The sequence below is a fragment of the Spermophilus citellus genome (assembly GCF_964194105.1).
Source record: "Spermophilus citellus genome assembly, chromosome: 8".
Taxonomy (NCBI): domain Eukaryota; kingdom Metazoa; phylum Chordata; class Mammalia; order Rodentia; family Sciuridae; genus Spermophilus; species Spermophilus citellus.
Genome location: NC_138189.1, coordinates 100296905 through 100319572, shown reverse-complemented (window position 1 = coordinate 100319572; position 22668 = coordinate 100296905). Strand labels below are relative to the sequence as shown.

Genomic DNA, 22668 nt, shown 5'->3' with positions numbered 1-22668 from the left:
ATACCCCATTACCCATAGGGGGTACATTTCAAGACCTTCAGTGGATTTCTAAAACTGAAAATAGTACAGAACTTTATTCTGTTTTTTTTTTTCCCTACACTTATGATAAACTTTAATTTATAAATTAGGCACAGTAAGAGAACTATAACTTATAAGAAAATGGGAAATTATAGCAATATTTTTAGATAAAATTGCCAACATCAATAGCATTGCACTTTAGACCTATTAATAGGTAATATGGGAATTATTTGAAAACAAGCACTACAATACCTCAGTAGACAGATAACAAAGACAGGTATTAAGTGAGTAATAAGCAGGTAAAATATATAGCATGGATATACTGAGCAAATGAATGATTCACCCTCTATGTAAGGTGGGGTGAGGTGGTGAGTGCCTTGACAGCCTGGGCCATTTACCTTACTATTTCAAATGCTTTAGTACTGTATTTATTGTTTTAGTAAATGCTTGTTGAAAGATTAAACAAAGGCATAGTTGAGGATGAATGGTTCCAAGCAACAGTAGCTTGTCTCTACCCTGCAAGTTAGAAGGTAAATAACTTTTTATTTGTATTTTACATTCTTCATAACAAAAGCTAATTATAGACTTAAAAACTGCCTGTAGACTTAAAACCTTCGCAGATTGCATTTTGACTCTGGTTAAAGTAATCATACATTAATAATTTATATTTTCAACATACCAATAAAAATAGGGTTATTAAAGCATAATCAGAATTAAATATAATATCAGATAGTTGTTCTGCATAAACCTAAAGTCCTCATAAGTTTAGAGGAAAATCATAAGAAATAAAGAAATTCACAGTATATTTATTCTTCTATATAATTGACAAGATAAACATTTTATCAGTGAAATTGTATTTTACTATAGTTTATTTTACATTTGTCTACTAATATTGATTTTTCTAAATAAAGTATTTTTTACCTTTCAATAGCTCCCGTAAAAATTTTTGAGGGATTTTCTATAACCTTGTTTTAGGGAAAGGCAAACTTTTTCTATAGAAGTCCACATAGTAAATATGTTAGGCTTTAGAGGCCACAAAGTCTATCACAACCACTCAACTCTGCCTTAGTGCAAATACTCTGTAGACAAAATATAAATGAGTAAATATGGGTTGTATTCCAGTAAAACTTTATTTATAAATATAGACAGCATGCAGATTAGTGCAATGAGCTCTAGTTGACTAAACTCTTCCTCTGTGTCTTTAACTTGAAATATAGGCAATTCTTCAGAGAAATAGCTAAAATAGTGGTCATGATTTTATGACTTTATAATTCTTCACTTTGTAAGAAATAAAAGATAAATATTCTTTTCTTTTTCCTTTTTAAGCTCATCAGTATTGACACTGTAGATTTTTCATAGTGTATTTTTGGTTTATGTCTTGTTATTTACCCATTCTTTTTAGGAGAGAAGAAGGAGAAAAAACAACAATCATTAGCAGGAAGTGTTGATTCTAAGCCAATAGATGTTTCCCGTCTGGATCTTCGAATTGGTTGCATCATTACTGCCAAAAAACACCCTGATGCAGATTCTTTGTATGTAGAAGAAGTAGATGTTGGAGAAACAGCCCCAAGAACAGTTGTCAGTGGCCTGGTGAATCATGTTCCTCTTGAACAGGTAATCTGCACAACTAAATTACCATTTCTTATATGTGTCATTTTTATTCCCTCTTTCTCAGTGTCCTTCCATTATAATTTTATATCTGATGGTCATATAACATGATACCAATATTGATTAATTCAAATGATTCAAATGTGATAAACTCCGCAGAATGTATAAAACCACAAAAAAATTGACAAGCATCTATTAATTAAGATAGAATTTATTAGCTGGATTACATGCCTGTAATCCAGGAAGCTTGGGAGACTGAGGCAGGAAGATTGCAAGTTCAATCCAGTCTCAGTGACTTAGTGAGCCTTTGTCTGAGCAAATCAAAAGGGCTGGAGATGTGGCTTTATCCATTAAAGGAATCCATTAAATTTTCAAATGAGTCTCCATGATCCCCTCTCCTCTTTTTTTTTTTTAAATCCTCAAGTATTTACTGCATTATAAGGAAATTATAGTTGTCCTTTCACTTTTAGATTTGTGCTTTCTGGTTTTATAAGTGACTTACAAGGTCAAAAAATGATAGAATTCCATTATGGAATAATGATGAAAATATTGATGAGGATTTCTGTTGTTTTTAAAGTTCTTAATATGTAATCTTTTTACATATGCTATTTTATTTGCTGTTATGTACAATTCCCTGTTTAGGGAATGGAGTCAACTTGTGCACATAAGCATGTGCTTACTCATTTGACTCCAAGGCTGAAGTGTCCTTAGTATGTATATGGGTCACCTTTCCTGTTCACCATTCAAGATGGGGCATAGTCAGTCTTGAGGCTTCTAACTGCAAGTTTTTAGTGCCATACACATAAGCCATAAGTCATGACTGTTGGGAGCATAACTATGGACATTGTTTGAGCCATTAAGGCAGAGAATCCGCTTTTCTGGGAACTTCTTGGTGAAATTCCGCAGTTCGAGAAAGCCCAGATCATGCTGGTGCCCTGCCTTAGCTTACAACTCCAAGTTCAAACACTGCCTTCCAGAGATAGGTGTAACGTGCCAAGAACCACACAACCTGTTTATCCCTACTCCTATCCTGCACTTCATGAAGAAACTCTACTGATCCCCTTTGTTCTATACCTCTATAAGTTTGTTAGAAGTCAGACCATCTGGCCTGCTCAACCCATCATGTCCCTGCTTTTAAAATATTTCTGGTCTTCTGTGTTTATTTTGTAATACTACTTCCATAGCTTTTATTTTGCAGCCAGCCCATAGCTCCGACAGTTACTCACTCCCTTCCCATGCAGGACGTGGGCAGAAATTAGTGCCTGGAGCAGGGACCCCAATCACAAGGAATTCAGAATGAAAAATTGCATGTGGGTTCTTGGCCCTCTCTCATAGAAAACTATGTGGAATAGTAGAATAGAGAGAAAGAGGAGGGGGGAATCTTTCAGATAGGATAACCTTAAGCATGGGGAATTCTCTCTCTTCAGAGAGCAAACATTTATCTAACTATTCTTAAAACTATAGAAGTGATTAAGGAAGTTTGTCCTTGGTTCCCTGAAAAAGAATCTCTTGATTTGCATATTTGGGAAAAACTTGGCAAAGAAATGCCTGCTGGTTGTATTTCAGGGACTGTACCTGAGAGCACAAGTGAAAATGTAGAAAGAATGTGGACTTTGATAGAGACATGCTTGTATTCAAATCAAGATAGTGAAGTGTGGACTGCTGAGGAATTAATTGCTAACCTCAGAAAAGCCATTAGGAGTTTCAGAGGCAGTCAGCAGGCCTGCCTGCCTTGCAGGACTTCCTTATATGCTGAGAATGCAGCCTGGGAAAGGGCAGGAGATCTTGGCCAGGAGGCAGAGCCTGAGCCCACTCAGAAGAAGAGAAACCAGAGAATGAAGAATGGGAATGGAAGACTGAGGAGGACTCTGAGTCTGAGGGGGATGTACCTCCAGAGCTTTGTAATTTGAATATGAATCTTCCTGTTCCAGTAATTCACCCAGTCCCTCAGGGGACATTAAAGGTCAAGGTCCCTAAACAACTAGATCCGAAGTATCCAGGGCAGCAGAGAGCTCTTGTGCTTTCCCTTTTAAAATAGTGAAAGAGTTAAAGTCCGCTTGCTCCACTTATGGACCAAACTCACCATTTGTACAAAGCTTGATAGAATCCCTGTGTAATGAGGCCCTGCCACCTAGTGATTGTCTCTTGCTGGCTAAAACCTGCCTTTCTGGGTTTGAATATTTGTTATGGAAATCTAATTGGAAAGATTTTTGCTCCAAGCAGGCAGAGATTAATAGAAAGCATGGAATTAACATTACTTTAGATATGCTAACTGTAACAGGACAATTCACTGATTTGAGGCAACAATTAAATTGTGATTTGCATACTTATGCACAGATAAGTGTGTGTGCAAGAAAGGCATGGAGAGAGTTACTTACTAAGGGAGAGAAAACCTTGAATTTTAGCCAAATTCTGCAGAGACCAGATGAAAGTTTCTCTGACTTTGTGGTGCGTTTATATCAAGCAGCAAACCGAATGATTAGTGATCCCAGTGCCTCTGAGATTTTTTAGTTAAACATCTGGCTTTTGAAAATGCTAATAAAGTTTGCCAAAAGGTAATCAAACCTCACCGTAAAAGGGGAACAATATCAGAGGATATCAGACTACATCCGTCTCTGTTCTCATATTGGACCGGCATACATGCAAGGTGTAGCAATGGTGTAGCAATGAAAAACAAGTTTTTCAACCTCCTTTAAAGGAGGTCAGTTCTAAGAGGTGATGTTTTAATTGTGACAGAAAGGACAAATAAATGTGCCAGGAATTTGTCCACAGTGCCTTAGAGGATGCCATTGGGTGTGGGAATGTTGCTCCCAAAGAGGCATAAATGAGCCACTTCTTCCTATGCATTACCGAGCCCCAGCCCCACCAAATGATGAGAGCATCATGTTTCTCTCCGGAGCAGTCATTAGCTATGGCTCAACAATCACTCTCTCTAGCCCAGCCTCCTTATGAGTAGGCCTAGTCTCGCAGGACATTTTCCGTTTGGCAACAAGGAGTCTGGGCCTCTGCCCCACCTCAGAATTCATACTGACTCCAGATTGGGTCCACAAATCATCCTTAGGGGGATTTATGGACCTCTACAACCAGATGCAATAGGTTTAATATTGGGTTAGAGAAATTTAACTCCAGAAGGAATTCAGGTCCTACTATCAGATATTCTTGACGTAAATTTTAATGGAGAGGTTAAAGCTGCTTGCTCAAACAAATTCCATTCTGCAGAGGAGGCTTTATCAAACAGACCCCAGGAATGTCATATTTCCACAGATAGAGCATACGGGGCTCAATTAATTATGCAAGAGCACCCTCTATTGGATCTTAAAATTAATTGCAAAATTTTCAAGGGAATTATTGATACTGGATCAGATGTTTCTGTGATTTCTACCAAATTTTGATCCCGCAAGTGGGCCTTACACACAGCATCTGCTAATTTAGAAGGCATTGTCAAATTTCTTAGCCTGCTCAAAGTGCTCTGTAACATCGGTGGGAAGATAAAGATGGCATAGCCTTATGTCCTTGATACTTTGCCAGTAAATTTATGGGTGCAAAATATTTTGAGCAGCCTGGGAGTCTTGTTGATAACCCTCATTCTATGGTGACATCCCAATACATCTAATTAGCCTTTTTAATGGGGGCATTGATCTCTTCCCTGGCTCAGAAAACAGCAGAAAAATTAATAAGCTGTCTGATAATCCTGTCTAGGTTGATCAGTGGCTTTTTACAGGGGAACAACTTCAAGCTGGTCGTATTGAGCCTACTCTTGGAACACTCCAATATTTGTAGTTAAAAAAAATAGCAAATGGAGATTGTTATAAGATCTCAGAGCCATTAATTGAACTATGGAATCAAAGGGAATTTATAATCTGGGCTTCCCTCTCCTATAGCTATTCCCCTTGATTATCAATTAATAGTAATACATTTAAAAGATTGTTTTTTCACTATACCATTACATCCAGGTGATTGTAAGAGATTTGCTTTTAACATCCCAGCTATAAATTTCAAGGAACTGGTAAAGAGATTTGCTGGAAAGTCTTACCTCAAAGTATGGTCAATAGCCCCACATTATGTCAGACATTTTTAGCAAAAGCCATTGTTCCAATATGAGAATAATCCCCTGATGCATATATAATCCGTTATATGGATGATATTCTTTTGGCTCATGCTAATTCAGATATGCTTTTAAAATTTTTTGATCAATTAGAAACCTCACTTATTGCAATGGGTTTATGCATAGCACCTGAGAAGCTGCAAAGAAGCCTTCTCCTTTTCAATGTTTGGACAACTTAATTGAAGAATGCATGATTCATCTGCAAAACCTACAGATCAGAGCTGATGATTTACATACTCTTAATGACTTTCAGAAATTACTGGGTGACATTAACTGACTGTGGCCAAGTTTAACATTATCCCCTTGCAGATTTGAGTACTTTATTTCAAATTTTACAGAGGGATCCTTCTCCAACATACCCTCACCAACTTACAGCAGAGGCAAGGGCTGCCTTGACAAAAGTTGAAACTGATATTAAGACTGCACAGCTTACTAGGATTAATCCACAAGAACCTATATATTTATTAACATTTCCCACTATTCATACCTCTACAGGAACATTATGGCAGTCATTGAGAGTTACTAAATGGTTGTTTCACCTAGCTCACTGCCCTCAAAAGTTTTTAACTCCATTTCACAATTTTGTTGTTCAGTTAGTCATTAAAGGTAGGACACAAGACTTAGAATTGTTTGGGTCAGAGCCTTCTATTACTGTAACCCCTTTTCCACCCAACAACATAGTTGGCATTGCTAATCTTCCATTATTTGGCAAGTAGGTTTTGCAAATTTTCCTGGTCAAGTAGAAAGTCATTACCCTCATGATAAGGTTGTTCAGTTCACTCTTGTAACTTTGTTTATTTTCCTAAAAACTGTACATGCTTAGCCAATAGCCAGAGCAGTGACAGTGTTTATGAATGGCTCAAGCTCAGGAAAGGCAGGTTTCTATAGCCATGCTCATACTGAGATAATACAGACATATACTTCTGCACAACAAGCAAAGCTTCAAGCTCTTCATTTGTGTTTTACTTCATTTTATTAATGAGCCATCACTATTTATAGTGATAGTTCATGTACTCTTATTTTTATGTGGTGCTGAGGATCGAACCCAATGCCTCACGCATGCTAGATGAGCATTCTTCCACTGAGCCACAACCCCAGCCCCATAGTTCATATACTCTTGAGGTTGCTGAACATATTGAAACAGCTACTATTGGAAGTACACCATGAAAAGAGTTACTTCATTTGTTCTATACTTTATAAGACAGTTCAAATGCATCAGTATCCTTGTTTCATTGGTCATATTCCTGTCTTCCAGGTCCTTTGGCATCAGGTAAAGATTGACCATCTTGTTAATGTTTGCCCACAAATGTCTTTATACAATTGTGCACAAGCTAGGGTCAGCTGACCCCAGTACAGTAAGCCCTAGGAGATTGCCTGTTTACATTCCTGTCCCACCCTAATAGATCATCCGACCCCAATACAATGAACCCCAGGAATTACCCTCTTGTCCCATTCTCAACAGAGCCTTTATAACCCAGACCCTTGCTTCATCCTGCCTCCATTTTCTGCCCCACAAATGAGCCTTGCCTGGTGTTCAACCCATTGACTCCACTGCTGAATACTGAATAAAGAAAAGCTTGCTGCTCTGAGGTTTGCTTCCCAGTTGCCGGCCTTTATCATGTGTGAGTCATTTGTGGTAACATTTGGTTCCCTGACTAGGAACTGGAGTAAGGTGAAATTGACCCTTTCCCTAACCCCCCCAAACCCTTCACTTTCCCTTAAGTTGAATGACCAATGGGACCTGGGAAGTGACTGTCAAGCAACCAGCACCCCCAAGGATCTCTGAGGTTGGGGGAATCCCCAGCTATGACTCCTGCAGCTACAGCTGAACCTCTTAACTGACTGCATTTTCCCCACCCCGTAAAACAGCTGAATCTCTTAACTGACTGCATTTCCCCACCCCATAGAACATAGGTCCTTTACACTCTCTGCTGTTCACTTTATTTGGAAAAAAATTGGTGAGACAGGAAAGACTGAAAGCAACTGAAGGTGTCTAGCTGGGGCAACTCCCTAGTGTTGCACAAAGGCTTTGAGTCTAAAACCTGACCCCAACAGCCCTTAGGAGTACCAAATATCAGCTGCTGTATGGGAGAAGTTTGGTATGAGAGACAAATGTGAAGGTCTTGGGTCTGAAATCTGACTCTGGCAGATATACCAGATATCAACCATCTACTAAACTTTTTATACTTAATACAATATGGAGAGTAAAAGGATTTGTACTAAACACTTTGTTAACATTAAAGGAGGCTTTCTTCTACTCCCTGCCCCCCCACCTTCCTGTCCCTTGCATACCTTTCAAGCCTCTGGATCAGGCCCCTCCTTGCCATTTTGTTTCTGGATCCCTCACTAGCCTTCTCATCTCTCTGAAGAGGTAAGTACCTGTTCCTCCAGTTTCTACCAGTTGATACCCCTGCCTTTTGTCTAACTGGGACCCCCAAGGGCCCCTCACCTTCGAGATTAGGGTAATGATGTTTCTCCAGTCCCCAGTGGGAAAAGTCCAGTCTGGGACTGGCACACTGGTAACATAAGAGTGCAGTGTGTTTGTTAAAAGCATCTGGTTAGTTTGCAAAGTTAATATGCTAACTGTTAAATATAACATCAAATACTCTTTTTGAATTCCATAGGGTGATATGCTTGAACATTGTTTGTGTTTTCATGAATTGGTAAACAAGCAAATGCAATACTATATACACAGGGTCAATAGATAGGAAAGAGAAATTAGAAAGTTCTAGGTATGGAAATATATTTAGTGGAAAAAAACGATTCTGAATAAGAAAGTCTTTGTGTGATGAAATAAACAACTGAGGGTCTGTGTAAGTAAACGGCAAAAGTTGAAAAGGTGGAACAATCAGTTAAAGCTATTTAGGGTTTTCCCCTAAGGTCAGATACTAATGTTCTTAAATAAAACCAAGGTTTAATCTCTGTTAACTTGACAAGGAATTGAGATCTATACAACACTGGTACACAGGAACAACCATTATTTTCAAGCATTACAGTCTTAACTTTTCCTTCAAAAGCTAAACTTGGTTCATATAAAAACATCAGTATAGCATACTAAATGTGTTCATATCTCCCACATATATAAGTCTTTAAAGCAGGAGGGTTAAAAACATTTTTACCAACCATGTTTTCCAAACATCTTTGTAATGGTAATTTTAGACTTATAAGAATAGCAAATTTAATTGGGTATTTATTTGTCATTTAATGTTCTGTAACTAAAGCTTACTTTACTTTTTACACTGGGGTAAAAATGTAAATGTATTTCTAAAAGATAATGAGAGTCTCATCTGTTTAAAGGTTTATATTGTGAAACATGAAAGCATTTTTTCACTTTTCCACACAAAAGCAAAGTTAAATACTCTCTTAGCCTTTCTTTAATTCATATTTTAAATGTAATATTATACTGTGTTAGCTATCCATATAGACTCAAGTGACAGTATATGTAAACTTTGTAAAATGATATTTAAAGGCAAAAATCAGCTTCAGAATTAGAACACTTTGCCTAAAATTTGACAGGAGCCCATCTTACCTGAGATAAGACTCTGCTTCCCACCTTACTGCATGTTAGAATGGCTCCAAAATAAGCCAGACTTCAGCTCATTTAAAGTTGTATTCAAAAGATTCATTTTTGTTGTAAAGATCATTGTGATCTCAGAGGATATAATGTATAATTCAGCCAAAATTCAAGATAGGTATTATACAAACTGAATATATTTTTTACTCTTGTTAATTTCATTTTGTGTTTTCCTTGTAAAACTCTGTAGCTAGCTGTTGCCTATTAATGTTTTGCAGAAATACTGCTTCAAGAACAAACAACCTGGGTTAGTCTGAGTTAATACACCATCAGATAGAGAGGATATAAGGCTAACTTCCAGTATTAATGCAGGCTCCAATTAAATATAAAGGGTAAAGAATAAAAAAATAAGACTATAAATTTATAGACATTAAAGTTTAAAGCCTAGTACTCTTAACTTTAAGACTGGTGAGACTGGTTTGCTAGATATTTAAGACCAAGGCCAAATAAACAAGGGGGCCAAGAAAACCAGTATTTGGCTCCTGGCCCCTAAGTCAGCCTGAATCCAGGGAATGGGGGAACCTTTTTTCTTTTTTTTTTTTTTTTAAAGAGAGAGAGAATTTTTAATATTTTAGTTTTTAGTTTTCGGCGGACACAACATCTTTGTTGGTATATGGTGCTGAGGATCGAACCCGGGGAGCGCGCTACCGCTTGAGCCACATCCCCAGCCCAATGGGGGAACTTTTTAAGGAGCTTTGCAACTCTGGGCCACATGACCTACTGATCAGGGAGATTAATGAGATCACTGGAGAACAGAAAGCCAATCAGTACACCTGCTGAAAAGAGGAGTGTCATTGGAGAAAGGAGACACCCCTGATGCTTCCAAGGGAAGCCACCTCATCAAGGAGACCCTACCTAGAAGATTACACTAAAGGAGCTCAGAAGTTGCTCTCCAGTTCCCCAAAAGTGACCCCTATAGGAACTCTGCTGCTGACTCTTAACAACACATAGGAACAAGGTCAATTTGACCAGCTTGGTCTTGAACACCTAGCAAAACCAGTTATAATCAAAATACAGCCATATCTGGGCATTTAAAAAGACAAGACAATTCTTTTAATAGAACTCAAGATGTATACTTGTGATAGCCCCACAGCCCAGATGCCCCCCCAAATTCTGAAGCTTTTCCCTCTGCAAGGCTCATAATTATTCCTGTCTAGTAAAATTAGATGACCTCTGTACCTTAATCTCTCTTACTCCTCAAAATTACAATTTACCTCACAAGCAAAGCGTACCCATTCTAATAACAGCACACACCAGATGTAGGAGAGCCCTCAAATTATTCCTTTACTCATAGGGCTAAAAACATTCATTGGGATAGGCATAGGAGCAGCAGGATTAGAACCCTCTATTCACTGTAAAAATCCTCAGCACAGATTATTGCAGATATCCAACAGATCGCTGATTTCATACTGACTTTACGAAATCAATTGGACTCCCTGGTATCTGTCATCCTATAGAATCAGTCAGGGAAGAATGCTGTTTCTATGTAAACCAGTTGGGGATTGGAAGAGATAAGGTTAAATGGCTTCAGGGCCACCTGAAATATGGAGAATATATTTAACTCAGGAGCCTTTTTGAATTGGAAATGGTAATTTTTAATATAAGTTTAAAAATGTTACTCATCTTCATATTTCCTTTCATAAGGAATTCCATTTCACAGTATGTATATTAAATCCCTCTGTTTTATTGTCTGGACCTACTCACGTACAATATAATGCCTCACAAAATTTGTATTATGTTTTACGTGAGAACTGTATGCTATAACAATGTGTCGAACTATATGGCAAAATTCAGGACAAACTGTTACGATTCCCAAAAAGCCAATAGCCACCTGGCTCCTTGTAAAACTGTTGAATGTTTTCTCTGATGGCTGAGATAATTGCTTCCACAGCTACTTTCAGCAATTTCAAAAGAATTTTACTGAGACAGGAAATTTTAAGTGTAATCCACAACTAAAAGATTCTATTATATGGCTAGGGAGAAAAAATACAAGATTTCCAATGGGCCCAGAGATATCATGTGTCGTTAACATTAACCCAATTTTGTGTTATTAGAATTCCTTATAATGATACTGAGATTCAATGGCAAAGTGTAAGTAATTGCCTAATGGACTTGATCCTTTTTATAATATTTCTTTGGATATGTTGAAATTACAGTCTCAGAGTCTGGCCATGGTTGATGCAAAGGCACCCGCTTTTAACAGTGAAGTAATTTGGGACCATTTATCTGAAGTAATCTCTTCCCTAAAACCTTTTAAATAATTTCCTATACACGTAGCTAGATTATAAGCTACAACTATACTGTTAATCTTATCTCTTTTTTTTTTTTTTTTTTTTTTAAAGAGAGAGTGAGAGAGGAGAGAGAATTTTTAATATTTATTTTTTAGTTCTCGGCGGACACAACATCTTTGTTTGTATGTGGTGCTGAGGATCGAACCCGGGCCGCACGCATGCCAGGCGAGCGCGCTACCGCTTGAGCCACATCCCCAGCCCTGTTAATCTTATCTCTGTTCTTGTTTTACATAGTGTATCAAGCATGATGGAAGCAATTAAAACAGCAGGAAAATGTGATTTCAAGGAATCATTTCTTAGGAAGGTGACCTGCCCAACCAAGCTGCCTCCCACAACACATCTCCTCCTGCACCCATCACCTGACTTTTTGAAGGAGGACTTCACTCCCAACAATATCGAATGTCCTCCCACTTGCACACTAGGCAAGTGTCCTACCTCTGAGATATATGCCCAGTCCTTCATTTTCACTATTCTCATGGATTATGCACTATCTGCCCACCTAGAAGCAAAGCTATATCAACATCTATCTAAGCCATTAAGACCCTAATAGTAATTTGAAGCTTGAGCCCATTTTTTTTTTATCATAGAATTTGGAAGTAAATTTGCATATAACCTTTGTTTATAAAGCCACTTTCACCCAAGAATACATCTTTTTAGTTTTTTTCCAACAGCAATAGTCTTTTTTGTCCCTTGTACTTTAAGCCTTTGAAATAATTTAAAGAACTGCATTCCTTATTTTTGCTGGTTGAGGAAAGAATTAAGATACTTCAGTATTTGAAGATTAAGGAAATTTGTAGTCATTTCTATGACTGATTATAGAAGTAACCCTAATATTAAATGCATAAAGCTCTGATTGTTGAAATGTTTGTCTTTAAGGATGAAATCTTGCCTAATATTGGAAATGATCAAGTGGTTAGGGAGCAAGATGTGCATGTGTAACTGAGTACATTTATTTTAGTGCTAATGCTAAGATAAATGCTTTACATGCATGTTATGATTTTTTAATCAAAATTTTGTTATTTATTTGACAGATAATTTCTGAATTAATATGAAGAAATGACATAACTCATATATACACTAGTTAAATTTTTTTTTCATGTCATCACCAAGTAGAAGAGTTTCTGATCTTTTCAACAATAGTACCATTATCATTGAAAGACTGCCTCAAACTCAGTTTACTTAGGTTTTTAATCAAGAAACCTAAAGCTGCCAATCATAGCTTCTAACTAGCATGAGATGACCAGGTTAAATCCTTGTGAGTGAAAAATAACTTTTAAGTTGTGGCCTATCCATTCCAACCAAGGGGATCTGCTGGCCTCAGTCTGGTCATTATTGATCTTAGGTCCACAAGCTGAATTTCATCCTCACAGCACACAAACAAAATGAGTAATATGTACATACAAAGTGAGTACAAAGTATCATAAAATACATTCATGTACATTCAAGGGGAGTAATGCCTAATTCCAATGGGTATACAATGAAGCAAAGGGCACAGAAACAGATACCATTTACTAATCCACAAAGACAGTGGAAGGAATGAAATGTTTTGTGGCCTGGAAAGGAGTGGAGGCTTTGTACACCAGGTGGCATCTTGGCCAGACCAGGAACATGAGTGGATATTGACACATGTGGGGAGGGATCTTCAGGGCTGGAGAGGACAAAACAATCCAAGACAGCCACAGATCCACTGACTATTGAGAAGACTGGAGTATTTGTACTGACTGAAGAGATGTAATCTAAGAGATGCATAAAATAGAAAACAAGGAGCCCTAGGGAACTTGGAGGGCTTTTTGTGCTGCACATTGATGTTCTCCAGCACCTGCTGCCAATGCCTCAGCTTTGTGAAATAATTCTGTACCAGCGTGTTTTCCCACCACATTTCATTCCTTATTTCTGAGACATTTTCTTTGATAACTTGCTCTGGTTTCTGGACAGACAACTGCAATCTTTTTTTTGTAGGGGAAAATAAAAATCTGTTTTGCAATATCCAGAAACTTCTGGATATACTGATCAACACCAGTTTAAATTTCTTTCTGATCGGTACCATTAACATCATTCTGACCTACAAGAGAAGCAAAGCAAGCCTCGAATGAGGATTCCAACTGGTCCACTAAGGTGCTGCTAGAATTTTGCGCTTCAGGCACTGCCTGAAGAAGCAAGACCTGGTCCCAGCAGGGGTGGTGGGGGTCTGGCAGCTGCCTGGAGAACCCTCATGTTTGGGATCTATGATTAATCCTTTGAGAATCCTTTAATTTTTTTTTTTTTCAAAAAACAGGAGGATCAACTTTATACATTTATACATATGTTTATGCAAGGCTTCCTAATAAATGACAGCCAGAATTCAAAACCAAATCTGCTTCAATATTCATTTAGTAGGTATCTGACTAAAAGACCTCTGCTTTTTTACCCATAATACATTGTTAGTTTGTAGGGTTTTTTTTTTTTTTTTTCTTTGAGAGAGAGAATTTTAATATTTATTTTTTTTTAGTTCTCGGCGGACACAACATCTTTGTTGGTATGTGGTGCTGAGGATGGAACCTGGGCCGCACGCATACCAGGCGAGCATGCTACCGCTTGAGCCACATTCCCAGCCCCAAGTTCGTAGGTTTTTGGGTTTTTTTTTTTTATGTTTATGCAAGGCTTCCTAATAACAAGATTTGAGACACACAGAGACAAAGATACATCCACAAAAGTAAGGTATTTACTTTTAAAAAAATATTTTTTTAATCAGCGATGGACCTTTATTTTATTTATTTATTTAGATGTGGTGCTGAGAATTGAGCTCAGTGCCTCGCACATACCAGGCAAGTGCTATACCACTGAGCCACAACCCCTGATATTTAATAGGTATGCCTTAGAGTATTCTAGATATTGTTATTCTAAATTTATGTACATCTTTTGTCACCAATTTATGTTTCACACAGATGCAAAATCGGATGGTGATTTTACTTTGTAACCTGAAACCTGCAAAGATGAGGGGAGTACTATCTCAAGCAATGGTGATGTGTGCTAGTTCACCAGAGAAAGTTGAAATTCTGGATCCTCCTAATGGATCTGTTCCGGGAGACAGAATTACTTTTGATACTTTCCCTGGTAAGTATTTACTGATAATTAAAATAGTTTGGGAATCAGTTTTCAAGTGATGTTTATAATATTTGGAATTAAAATCAACCTCATATATGAATCATAAGGCTTAGAATTAAATGATCATTATTAAATGTTATTGAATGAGATGTTGAGCAAAACCATATAACCATCCTCTGCTCCATGAAGACACACATCATATAAAACACAACACAGGAATTTCATCCTAGGTAAATACTAATATTAATGCCTGTGTAGCAAAAGAGTATGACATAAAGAACAAATTAATATCCTGCAAAATCATTTAAGCTGTAGACTGCCTTAGACTACAACATAAAAAATCAAAGAGATGGAAAGTTCAGGCATGGAGGAAAGATATCTAACTCAAAATTCATCTGACTTACTTGCATGTTCTTTTACTTGACTTCAGAGTATAGAGAAAATCTAAATTAAAATTCAATTATTTAATAATCTTAATATCCTGCAAAATCATTTAAGCTGTAGACTGCCTTAGACTACAACATAAAAAAACAGAGATGGAAAGTTCAGGCATGGGGGAAAGATATCTAACTCAAAATTCATCTGACTTACTTGCATGTTCTTTTACTTGACTTCGGAGTATAGAGAAAATCTAAATTAAAATTCAATTATTTAATAATTTAAAAGAAAGTTTCATTTTATATTGTTCATTTTCTCCTATGGAAATGTTCCTGAGACAAATGAAACTTCAAATGTGTGAGAACATTTCTTCGAATAGGTCTTTGAAGCAGAAGAGAAAGAATGGTTGGCAGATGTTAACTGTTTGACAAAATATTAGAATGTGAAGAAGTTTTAACATTGAAATAGTTTGAAAATATGGATTATTTTCCTTAAAATTCACCTCCCCTCCTAATCAAATGTAGACTATCTAAAAAAGTATTTTTTTTTACAAGTCCCTATGATTGAATGCATAAGTTGATTGAATGCATAAGTATGTCTTGAACCTTGGTAGATGAGAACATAATGGCTTAAGTTCTAAGAACCTTTTTTTGAGAAAAATCCCTGTCTGAATGATTTCTCAAAGAAACCAATGGTTTTATATTCTAAGAGCATATGATCACCACTATTCTCACACAATCCAAACACTTCCCCAACCTTTTACTTTGGGCCAAACTCTCACATTTATATTTAATTAACCTAAAATTCAGTTTAGAAGTCTGACTAAATTTGAATAGAATGAGAATCAATTTTTTCTTTTAAGAATTAGAATGCATTGGGAAAAACAAAAATAAGTGAATCCTAATTTACCTTTCCAGATTAATATTTGCCTTACTTTTTATTAAAGTAAAATTTGGAAACTGAAGGCCAGTGAAACTTGGTTAAGGTTTTAGAGTTAGCCAAGAATCAGGCCATAGATGTGACCAGATCTCTAATACTGTATTATTTTTGTCTGTTCATTGTTGCTTCCTGTTAATTAATATGAACTATTTAATTAATAAAGGCCTGTGGTTCTTTCACTATAATAACTCTCATTCACTTATAAAGCTAAAGGAAAAATATTTGAGCATTTCAAATTAGTTTTTATTATATGAATGTTACTATTGAATAAAGTGAAGTATTTTCTTGAGTTAACCTATGACTCAGCATAAGAAATGCTTATAGCTCAGCATAGTTTTCTTGCCTTTACTATATTCTTGAATCTTTCAATCCATTTAGCCATTTGTAAGATATATTTCACTGTTCCACAGTCTAATATTTCTTTCCAGTTCTCCTTTATGCCTTAAGCATTTGAATATATAGGGAAGGTTCTTTCTTATAATGTGAAACAAAAGATAACCTAGTTTTAAAACAATGCATGAGGTCTAACACTTATCTGAGTTGAATAGTATCAAATAATTGATAAAATTTGAGACATGAGTTCTGTGAGTACTTGTTAGATTCCATACCAAATACTGCTTCTATAGCAGTAAATCTGAAGAGAAATAACAGTTTGATACTGTACAACAGTACAGTGTTTATTGTGTTTTCTTTCCTGGAAAAAAACATGATTTATCAGTGCTTTATTTCTTAGCATCTGTTTTGCATTATAAAGCTTAAGTTGCCTGCTGGTACCCTTTGATAGTCCCTTGAGACGCTTAGTGTCTGAAGATTGACATTTTATTATGTTTATTAAGTGTGTTAAAAAAAATTACAGTTTGGGTTCAGGCCTTTGAACTGCTGTTTGGCCTTGAAAAAAGTTTAACACTTACCTATTTTTTTCCAAATAGAAAGCCAAAAAAACTCATAGCATTTAGAAGTAATATGTTTATAACAACAGCTAAAACCTTTCCCACCAACCCAACACTTTTTAAATTCTTAAATGTGGAAAGCTATAAATTTTAGTGTTTAAATATGTTAATTGGTCCCTAAAGCCCCAAGCAGAAATAACCTGAAATCAATACTACACTAAGAGCAGCTCTTTCTGAAAATTAGTTTATGGTCTAATAAATGAGAATTTACATTAGGACATTTTAACTTCCAAGGTCATATTTATTTCCATAGATATTGAATCTTACTTATAATATAAATTAACATTTTATCACAAAGCATAGGTTTTAGCTTTTAAATAGATTTATTTTTAGTTAAAGACAAAATTCTTTCTCTCTAAAATCCATTTCAGAAAGATTTCTTTTCCACTATTTCCCTACTATTCTTCCAAAACTGCTCTAGTTGAGATCACCAGTTTCTCCCTGTAGCTAAGTGACTAGTTCTTAATCCTTCCTGCTTTACTGGCTAACCTTCTCATCCCCTTTGCTGATTTTTTTTTTTTTCCTCACTTCTCTTAACTCTACCTGTTTGGAGTGCCTCAGGCCCTGGTCCTTCTCCTTCTCTATTTCTTTCTACACTCTTCCCCTAGTGACTTTGTCCAGTCACTTATCTACTATGAATTTATTCATTTAACATGTCCCAAGACGGAAGAATTCACATGTCTTTGCTCTCTAGAATTCCCCCTTTCCATGATATTTCCCTCTCATTGATGGCAGTTCCATTCTCCCTGTTGCTTAGCTGCTTTTCTCATACCCTACATGTGTGTTCACTGGAGTAGCACTTTTAAGAACTTTTGCTTTGCATTTACTACTTGACTGTTTGGCACAAGAAGCCTAGCTTTGGACCTGTCTCAGCATACCTTCCTCACTGAGCCTAATCATTGTTAGTTTTTTTTTTTTTTTTTTTTTTGCACCAGGAACTGAACCCAGGGATATTAAACCACTGAGCCCTATTTTGTATTTTATTTAGAGACAGGTCTCACTGAGTTGCATAGCGCCATTGCTGAGGTTGGCTTTAAACTCAGGATTCTCCTGTCTCAGCCTCTCCAGCAGCTGGGATTATAGGCATGCACTACTATGCCAGCCATTGTTAGCTTTTGATTTTGAGTGAAAAATTGATGACGTTTAGTTTGAATACTTAGAGGGTATTGTAGAGTTGTTATTTGGCCCAATTTCAGTGCTGTTGTTTCTCAGGAAATAGGAAGGGCTGAGAAATGGGATGGAGACTTGGTGAGGAGTTGGGGGAAGCAGGTCAGGACACACACATATATCAGTTGTTTGCTGTCTTATATAACAACTATGATAGCAACATCAAAGATCACTGATCACAGATATAGTAATCATGTATGTATATATTGAAAAATATGTGAAATAATAATTTTTAAAGATTGGATTTTTGTGAGAATTACCAAAATGCAACACAGACACAAAGTGAGCATTCGCTTTGGGGAAAATGGTACTGCCAGACTTGTTTGAGGCAAAGTTATCACAAACCTTCAATTTGTAAAAAAATCTCTACAAACCTTTGTAAAACAAAGCACAATAAAACAGGGTATGATGGTAATAATAGTTCATCTATTTTTTTCTTTTTCATGTTTAATGCAGTATAATGTTATGTTAAAACATGACTGTGGGGTTCATTTTGACATCATAAATGCATGTACCATAGCTTACCCAGTACTCCCCTATTTCCTCCCCTCCTCCCTGTCCTGTTTTCTATTGATCTTCCTTCTGTTTTTTTAAATTGGTACATTATAGTTATGTATATAGGAATGTGTTGTGATTTGTTCATACATGCACATAGCATAATTAGGTCAACTTCATTCCCCAGTTCTTCCTCATTCTTTCCCTTCCTTTCTCCCCTTTGATTCCCTACTTCTACTCAGTCTGTCTTCCTTTTAATTTTGTGAGAGGCCCTTTTCTTATTCCTCCCATCCCACACCAGCTTCCTCATGACAGAAAACATAAAGTTGTAAGGTAATTTGAATCTTCAGAATTTTCTTTTTTTCCGTATAGTCAAAAGTAAGTGAGCTTGCAGATTATAAAATGTGGGGTATTATCTACTGTTTAAATTAGCTTAAAGCAGTGAAAGTGATAGCCTTCTGGCATTAATAATAGACACTTACCTAACACTTCTTAGTTTACTAAGCCCCTTTGTCTCATCTAATGATTTATTAAAATAGAAAAGTACCTTCATAGCAGTCAGATGTTGAATCTCCAGAGTTAAAAGTAATAGTCAAGTTTGGGGGTATCCTTATTAGTTTCTAAATAAAGTTGATTTTTAGTTCACATCTTTGTTGTTTGAAAATTATTGAAGACTTGTGAGGTTTAAAGCTTTCATATCTTGGCCCTGCATGTTCTTCATGACCTGGGAAGCTTTCTAAACCTTAGCCTTTTTTTCACCTATAATGAGTTTTTAACTATATAATTGTCTCAAGTGGATTTTTGTGAGATTTAACTTTCAAAATTTATCTTCCTTTCTACTCTTAGCCAATGCTGTAGTTTTTCAAGCTCTTAGCTGGAGCTTTTGTGCCTCTGTTTCTTCAGCTATACTGTGATGGTGATTAATATTACTTAGATGTATACTGAAATGATTAAATGAGTAAATAGATACTGCAGTACCAGAACCTCTTAAGCACTATATACATATTATATGTTATTATGAATGTGGTTATGGGTACATAGTAATATTTTTCTAGATATGAGAAGTTTATAATTTTGTGCTACACCATAGCTTTTTTTTTTAATGTTTTTAGTTGTAGATGGACATAATACCTTTATTTATTTGTTAATTTTTATGTGGTACTGGGGATCTAACCCAGTGTCTCACACATAGTAGGCAAGCTCTCTACCCCTGAGCCACAACCCCAGCCCTGCACCATAGCTTTTCGTAGTTGGGGCTTTTTGTCTGCATTCAGCAAGAATTTATTCATATAATTTATATTCTTAATAAGAAGTGTATACATGTGCTTGGGACACCTTGTTTAGTGAACTCACCAGTTTGACAACATCTTTTGGAGAAGGGGTACAAATCTGAATCAGTGCTCCGGCCTCCATGAACAGTATCTTTGCCTCTAGTTTTCGGTATTCTGGAATGCCCATTTCCCCACATGATTTATTCCCAAGATTAAGCTTTTAGACTAAGGAATTATTTACAAACAATAAATAAAAATCTCATAGATATCAGGTAAAGTATAATTGCACTTTATTGGATTTTTTTTTTATTCTGTTCATTACTTAGAGTCTGTTGTTCAATCAAATGATCTTAGAGTGAGAAAGAACTAGTCAGTCATTCAGTTTTATTTCACTGCATCTTCTACTATAGACTTTATTTAAATGATTGTTCTATCATCTTGGAAAACCTGGATATTAGAGAGCAGTTTTGAAAGTTTTTGCCAGTTTTCCCAGCTCTAAAGAGCTATTAAAGAACAAAATCACCATGGCCAACCAATTTAATCCATTTTATTTTTCCTCTGTATGTACGACCAGAGGATAAGCACTAAATCAGAACATGGGATATAGGTAGTTCTGGTAATTAAAAGATAAAAGTAATTTTAAAAGATTCCAAATTGGAAGTTACTGGGGAAAAGATTCAGAAGGCATATATTTATTACCTCAAGGAAAATCTTTGAATACATTATTAATGCTTAATTAAAAGATAAATTATTTTCTTCATTCCAAGTATTTTTGAACATTTCTAGCTACTGTCCACTTTACTGTCATTACACAGAAGAATTGTTTGATATATTACTTTCCTTTAAGCCTAGACTAGATATACTGTACTACTTGTCTTCTGTTGATTGCAGAGTTTAGAGTGAGTTGTTATAAATAGAAGGAATAAGGGGATTGCTCTCATGTAAGAAGTTAACTTGTTTCTTTTTGAAAGTGTAATATATGTTTTAGAAACAGTTATTTTACACTTTACTAGTAAAAATGTTAGTTTATGCTATACTAACAGAATATGGGCTTTGATGTCAAATGCTGGCTCCACTTTGTGTGACATTGAACAACTTTTCTATCTTTTAGTTTTTTTATATTTAAAATTAGAATCAGGGGCTGGGGATGTGGCATGCTTGCCTGGCATGCGCAGGGTGCTGGGTTCGATCCTCAGCACCACATAAAAATAAAATAAAGATGTTGTGTCCACCGAAAACTGAAAAATGAATATTAAAAAAAATTCTCTCTCCCCCCCCCCTAAAATAAAATAAAATTAGAATCAGGGTTGTAATGTAAATTTCAGATAACAATATATTTTCCTACTGTTTGGAAAATACTGGTCCTGTGTCTACTACTCCTTTCTGTTTCTTTTACCAAGGGTAGCAGATGAAAACCAAATCAGTTATTATATTTAGTTACATTATCCCAATGCTCAAGCCATTCTTCAGTATTGATAAGGAATCTTAAACACTAGAACAGATATCTAATCATTCATTTTGTATGTTAATATGTACAGTAATGCATTAGCTGCTTCTGCTAAGTATAAAAATATAACATCACAATATACTCTGTTCATATTTTTCTTTATACATTATGATTAAATGAATATCTTATTTTTCTTTTAATAATTTGGAGAATGAATTCACTGAGCTATATTACCTGTAAAAATACATAACAGTATAATATATCTTTAATGTTCATAAGGAAATGTTAATCAGTTTTGTCTAGGAAGGCTGAAGCAGGAGGATCACAAGTTCAAAGCCAGCCTCAGCAACTTGGCGAGTCCCTAAGCAACTCAGTGAGACCCTGTCTCTCAAAAACGGCTGGTGATGTGGATCAGTAGTAAAACATCCCTGAGCTCAATCCCTAGTACCCAAAACAAAAAAGAATATAAACTGCTAACATCATAAAAATGTGTTCAAGTTTTGATTAGACCTAAAGATCAGAAAATGCTCCAAGATAAGTCATTGAAATCTCACTAGACATTTCTTGAAGACTTCTGTATATTTGTTAGGTAGGTTGTTTGTTTATTTATTTATTTATTTATTTATTTTGGTTTTCTCCTCCCCAACAGGAGAGCCTGACAAGGAGTTAAATCCTAAGAAGAAGATTTGGGAGCAGATCCAGCCTGACCTGTACACTAATAATGAGGGTGTGGCCACATACAAAGGAGCTCCCTTTGAGGTGAAAGGGAAGGGAGTATGTAGGGCTCAAACCATGACCAACAGTGGAATCAAATAAAGTGCTTCCATGATGAAGAACATTGGAGAAACTTTAATAATAATAAAAAGGAATATATTTGCAACTTACACCTAAAATGTGACTGCCTTGTTTTTGTGTTGTCTCTCTGTTAAACTTAACTAGCCTTACCTGGTGTGTGTGTGTGTGTGTGTGTGTGTGTGTGTGTGTGTGTGTGTTTTCTGTTGATTAGGGAGATACTACATCTTACCTTTGGTTTTGATCCTTGATAATGAGGAGGGGGAGTTGCCTATGTTTGTGATTATTTATATTTTTAGTGAGGATGTTGGTTAGCTTATTTTTTTTATATATTAGATAACTTATTAATATTTAGTTCCTTATTTGTAGGTATGTGATGCATGAAATTTTAAACCTATAGAATTTCAGTATATTATGAACCTGTATTATTAAATGTCCTGTAAAAAAAAGACATTGGAATCTGTAAAACTTATTGACTAGTGATATTATAACACTGAAATGACCAAATGTTGATTCTAAAAGTCAAACATCATAAAAACCAGGGGACAA

The 22668-nt window shown here is 36.0% G+C and overlaps 1 protein-coding gene across 11 annotated transcripts in view; it reads left to right on the top strand.

Moving 5' to 3' along the window:
- AIMP1 (aminoacyl tRNA synthetase complex interacting multifunctional protein 1) overlaps positions 1-22220 on the top strand; it is a 38421-nt gene extending 16201 nt beyond the window's left edge. For all 11 annotated transcript variants that reach the window (XM_081303191.1, XM_081303192.1, XM_081303186.1 and 8 more), the window contains 3 exons: positions 1421-1632; positions 14521-14689; positions 21977-22220. In XM_081303191.1, the coding sequence (XP_081159317.1) occupies positions 1421-1632; positions 14521-14689; positions 21977-22143 (548 nt within the window). In that variant the 3' untranslated portion in view covers positions 22144-22220. The remainder of the gene's footprint in view (positions 1-1420; positions 1633-14520; positions 14690-21976) is intronic.
- Positions 22221-22668: the final 448 nt, after the last annotated feature.